The sequence below is a fragment of the Rhincodon typus genome, chromosome 45 (assembly GCF_021869965.1).
Source record: "Rhincodon typus isolate 14 chromosome 45, sRhiTyp1.1, whole genome shotgun sequence".
Classification (NCBI taxonomy): domain Eukaryota; kingdom Metazoa; phylum Chordata; class Chondrichthyes; order Orectolobiformes; family Rhincodontidae; genus Rhincodon; species Rhincodon typus.
In genome coordinates this window covers 9,687,139-9,693,143 of record NC_063376.1, presented here as the reverse complement: position 1 = coordinate 9,693,143, position 6,005 = coordinate 9,687,139, and the positions used below count along the sequence as shown (strand labels likewise).

General features: G+C 49.3%; 1 protein-coding gene across 1 annotated transcript in view; it reads right to left on the bottom strand.

The window, feature by feature from the left end:
• Positions 1 to 5,289, bottom strand: part of LOC125487799 (transmembrane protein 88-like) — a 10,815-nt gene extending 5,526 nt beyond the window's left edge. Inside the window, exon 1 of the mRNA XM_048620067.1 lies at positions 5,023 to 5,289. Coding sequence (XP_048476024.1) covers positions 5,023 to 5,289 — 267 coding nt within the window. The remainder of the gene's footprint in view (positions 1 to 5,022) is intronic.
• Positions 5,290 to 6,005: the final 716 nt, after the last annotated feature.

Sequence of the window (6,005 nt, the reverse complement as noted above, 5' to 3'; positions counted from 1 at the left end):
CACATGCACACACCACTCTCTCTCTTCCCTCCCCCACGCATACACTCTCACACACACACACCACTCTCTCTCTTCCCTCCCCCACACATGCACTCTCTCTCTCCCCCACACTCATATACATACACCACTCTCTCCCTTCCCCACCCCCACACATACACTCTCCTTCTCCCTCACACTCACACACACACACACCACTCTCTCTCTTCCTCACCCCCACACATACACTCTCCCTCTCCCTCACACACACACACACATGCACACACCATTCTCTCTCTCCCCCCCCAACACATACACTCTCCCTCACACACACACACACATGCACACACCACTCTCTCTCTTCCCCAACCCCACACATACACTCTCTCTCACACACAGACACACACACGTACGGACACACATGAATCTATGGGGTGAATTTGTATTTGCAGATACATTCTATTTTGTTCAAAAAGCACACAATTTATGGACAATCAGTCAATGTGGCATTTTCTAAATTCGTACTTTAGGCATAAAACCAGTGTGACTCCAAACTAAAACACTAACAGATTCTAAACAAGGTCTCACATCTAACATGCATTATCTGACCTAAAATGTCACCTCTTCCTTACGCTGATTAAACCTTTAGTTCTCTCAGAGCAGTGACTTGAAAGGAATTCAGGAATTTACATATACATATTAATCAATTAAAAGCTCCTAACTGATTAAAAAATTAACAGCATCTTAGGTTTGTTTAATACATCTTCATCAGTGGTGTGACCCTGTAATCTTTTGCTTATAAATTCTGTGTCTGATGCCACCTCTCTCACTAACACCTGAAGGAGGAACGAGGATCCGAAAGCTTGTGTTTTCAAATAAACCCATTGGACTACAACTTGGTGTCGTGTGATTTCTGACCTTGTCCACCCCAGTCGAACACTGGCACCTGCACATCACAAATCCCTTGGTCACCTCATATTTCTGAGAGATTATATGTATCTTCTTCATGAAGACAGGTGCAAAGTAACTGATTAGTTTCTCTGCCATTTCCCTGTTTCTCACAAGAAATTCTCCTGTCCCCACCTGTAATGTGCCTGTGTTTATCCTTGCCAATCCTTTACCTTTCACATATCAATAGAAGCTCTTACAGTCTGCCTTTATGTTGCTCATGAGCTTGCAAACATGTTCTTTTTTGCTTTTCCTTATCAGTTTCTTTGCCCTCCTTTGCTGGTTCCTAATGCCAAGGCTTATCATTATTTTTAGAAGCTATAGGAGTCACCTTGTTTGATTTAACACATTAAACTTTCACATATTTCATTAACCAGGGTTGATTCACCTTTCCTATGGATGTTTGTTCCTTAAAAGAATCGTTATGAACCTTGTGACATCACTTTAAATATTAGCTATTGCTCACATAACATCAACTTTGAGTGTTTTTGTCTTAATCCAACTTGACCCTCATCAGCTCACAGTTTCCTTTGCTCTGATTTAAGACCATTTCAGTATTTCACTCAGCTCATTCCTGGAAGCAGGAGAAGTGGTGTTCTTATGGGGAAACTTGGACAAGCTGAGCCTGTATCCATTGCACAAAAACAAAGTTGCTGGAAAAGTTCAGCAGGTCTGGCAGCATCTGCGAAGAAAAATTGAGAATTAATGTTTCGGGTCCAGCAACCCTTCCTCAGAACACACTGCAGTTTGGAAGAGTGAGACATGATCTTATTGAAATATCTCTGAGGGGACTGAACAGGACGGATGCTGAGAGACATTTTCCCCTCGTGGGAAAGGAAAGAACTCAGGGATGAAGTTTAAAAATAAGTGGTTTTCCGCTCAAGATGGAGATGAGGAGGATCTTTACCCACAAAAGGTAATAAATCTCTGGAAATTTCTTTCCCAGAGAGGTGGCTTCGTTGAATATTTTGGGACTGAGGTAGATAGATTCCTGACTAATAAGGGAGTCAAATATTCTCAGGGAATGTGGAGATGAGCACCCCCCCCGCTCCACCACTAGATCAGCCATGATCTTATTTATTCAGCTCAAGGGGCCACACTCCCACTCCTAATTTTGTAAGCTTGTACAATGGAGTTAGAGTTATAGTGAAATTACAGCGCAGTTATGACAAAGTCAGAACAGAAATAGCTGTCCAAAGAGCACAGTGGTTTGAATGGCTTCCCTGACATAAGATTTTTTGACTTTCAGAAGGTTGGGAGAGTAATTATACACCAACTGTCGAAAACTGCCTGGAGTTTTCAGATTGTTTCCAAATCCTCACTTGTTTGAGAAAATTTTCACAGGAACTTTACGGAAAAACTGAGACAGAGAGAGAGAGAAAGAAGGGGAGAGAGAGAGAAAGAAAAGAAGGGAGATATAAAGGAAGGCTGACTGAAGAGAGGAAGCTTATATCGTCCATTCACCAGGTGAATCAGAATATCAGGATTACTGGTGGTTTGTCACAAACTGTCATCATGGACAGGATGTGAAGGTGCTGGTGTTGGTCTGGGGTGGCCAATGTCAGAAATCACACGACACCAGGTTATAGTCCAACAGTTTTATTTGAAAACACATGCTTTCGGAGCGCTGCTCCTTTGTCAGGCGAAGTCAAATGGAAAGTGAAGACTTTCCCTTGCTGAAGTTCGGTTTCTCCCTCTGTCGTAAGTGGTTCCCCCCCTCCTTCCCGGCCCAAGGGTCTCCCAGGTGAGGATGGAGCCAACAGTTTGTTTGTTAGGGAAGTGGATAGGGTGCCAGGCTCTTAAATCTCTGAGAAAACAAGACACCAAACTGAGCACTTCCCTGTCCTTTCTAAACCCTGAGCAGCTTCAGTTCTCTGATAGCAGGGAGAGGCTAGCTGTTTAAAGGTGAGGAATTCTATCTCAAGCACAGGCTGGATGAAGACCAGACCTCCCCGGTCTCTCTCTCTCTGATCACTATCCGCTCCTCCCTTCACTGGAATCCACAAGAGCCAAGGTGGGAGGATGTGTTAATTCCCCGGCATCTCAGAGTCTCCCTCTGCCCTAGGAGTGCCGACTGGAGGAGTTTCCTCTGTGAGACCACTCGGCCCGTCTGCTCCGTGCTGGCATTTCTGCTCCACACAAGTTGCATCCCAATCCCTTTTCATCTCCTCCTCTCAGTCTATCCTCCTATTTCTTTCTCCTTCGTGTGGTTTATCTGGATCCCCTTCAATAGATTGATATTATTCCCCTTGCCCAAATTCCCTTCCCTCTCCAGGTGAAGATGGTTCTCCTGAAATCCTGATGGGATTTATTTAGGGACTGCCTGAGGTTGGTGGCCCTGAGCTCTGGTCTCCCCAACAAGTGGAAACCCTTCATCTCTTTAAAGACCTCAATGATCTCCCCCCACCCCCAACCACCAGAGAAAACAGCTCCATCCCATTCAGTCTTCCCTAACATTCGGACTCTCTCCATCCATGAACCAAACCTTGAAAACCACTGCAGCCGCTTCCCCTCTGCCTTTTCCCAACACGGAGACCAGAACTGTTCCCACACAATCTACATTTAGCCAGCAGCTTTCACAGCCTTTAGCCGATTGGAGTGGAGCTGCTGTTGTAATGCAGGAGACGCAGGTCTGTGCACAGCAAGATCCCACGCTGCATACTTACCTATGTATGATGCCAATTGTGTCCGAGGTGGAGAGGCTACCTGCAGGCCTCGGGTGCCCCTCAGGTACCTTACCCAGGCAAACAACCACCTGGATCGGAGAGCAGTTTGACCAGAAGAGATACTGCAGTGCGTCCCATACAAATATGTGGTTGAAGATGGTAAGTCACTGAGATTGAACACACTCAGCCTCACCCTTCACCCTGACAAAGACATAGAGACCGTTGCTAGCAACTACCAGCCCCTCTCCCATTCCCCAAATCCGCTCCTATCCCTAAACCCTCTCCCCACCCACATTCTTGGGATGTTTCAATCACAAGCAACCACAAATTGCATTTATATAGCACCAACATTGCAAAGGCATTTCACAAGAGCTTTATCGAAGAAGAAAACCTACCCAAAGTAGGTTAAAGACTCAGGAGGGTTTTTAGGAGCCGGGGTGGTTGCAGAGATAGGGAGGGGTGTAGGGGCTGGAGGAGGTTACAGAGATAGGGAGGGGAGTAGGGGTTGGGGGCATTTACAGAGATAGGGAGGGGGTGTAGGAGCTGGAGGAGGTTACAGAGATAGGGAGAGGGTGTAGGGGCTGGAGGAGGTTACAGAGATAGGGAGGGGTGTAGGGGCTGGGGGAGGTTACAGAGATGGAGAGGGGTGTGGGGGCTGGGGGAGGTTACAGAGATGGGGGCGGGGGTGTAGGGGCCGGAGGGGTTGCAGAGATAGGGAGGGGTTTAGGGGCTGGGGGAGGTTGCAGAGATAGGGAAGGGTTTAGGGGCTGGGGGAGGTTGCAGAGATAGGGAGGGGTGTAGGGGCTGGGGGAGGTTACAGTGATATGGAGGGGTGTAGGGGCTGGGGGAGGTTACAGTGATAGGGAAGGGCTTTGGCACCAGAGAAGGTAACAGAGATAAGGGAGGGGTTTCAGAGCAAGGCGAGTGGGAGCCAGGTGCGATTTATGGATTTTGGTTAGGGGCGAGTGGGAGCAAGGTGGGGTTTATGGGTTTTAGTTAGAGGACAGTAGGTTTTGAGTGAGGGTGAGGAGTGGGTGAGAGTGAGGTGGTTTTGAGTGACGGTGAGGGGTGGGTGAGAGTGAGGGGATTTTGAATGAGGGTGGAGGTGGGTGAGAGTGAGGGTGAGGGGTGGGCAAAGTGAGGGGTGTGTGAGCGTGAGGGTGAGGGGTGGGTGAGAGTGAGGAGATTTTGAGTGAGGGTGAGGGGAGGGGTGGGTGAGACGGAGGGGGTTTTGAGTGAGGGTGAGGGGTGTGTGACAGTGAAGGGATTATGAGTGAGGGTGAGGGATGGGTGAGACTGAGAGGGGTTTGGGTGAGGGTGAGGGTGAGGGTGAGGGGTGTGAGGGTGAGGGTGACGGAGGGTGAGGGTGACGGAGGGTGAGGGTAAGGGTGACGGGTTGTGAGGGTGAGGGGGTGTTTCTGACATCCGTCACCTGTGAGTGGCAGAGTAGGCCGAAGGTGACCATGATGGAGGCTGGCAGCAGGATGGTTCCAAAGACAGTGGTGATGAGCAGGACGTTGAGGAGAGTGACCAGGATGTTGTGGGCAGTGAGCAGCACAGCACAGGCCCAACAGTCCAGGCCACTACGCAGCTCCAGACCCTCCCCTCGACAGGCTGGGTCACTCGGGTACTGGGGTGGCACCTCCACGCTCTGTTGGCCCAGTGCCAGGGTATCGAACGAGTCCACAAGATCGGACATGGTGGAGCCAATCCCAAGACCAGGCAGCAGCACCAACACCCCTCCCTGTGCCCGGCACAGTCTGATCCCAGATCGCTCTTAAAAACCTTTGTGAAGTCCGGCAATAGAGCGGCTCCTTCCGAGGATCAGTCTCTCACTGTCTCTCTCACCAGATGCTGAAGAGTGAGTCCAGGCCTCTCTCTCCCAGCAGGAACCAGGAGCAGGGCCCCCAGCACTTAATCCTGGAATGTGAGATAACTAAGCCCCCTCAGTGATATGACGAGAGACTGAGAGTGTCAGGGGGTCGGGTGGGGTGGGGTGGGGGGGGTGGTGGGGGGAGCAGCGCTGTCAGAGAGGTGTCACACAATGGAGCCTCAGACTCCCAAATACACACACGCACACAGACTCTCACACACACACACACACACAAACACACTCTCACACATACACACACAAACACACACAGACACACACAAACACACACACACAGACACACACTCTCTCTCACACACACACACACACAGACACACACAAACACAGACACACACTCTCTCTCACACACACACACAGACACACACTCTCTCTCACACACACACACAGACACACACTCTCTCTCACACACACACACACTCTCTCTCACACACACACACACACACACAGACACACACTCTCTCTCACACACACACACAGACACACACTCTCTCTCACACACACACACACACACACACAGACACACA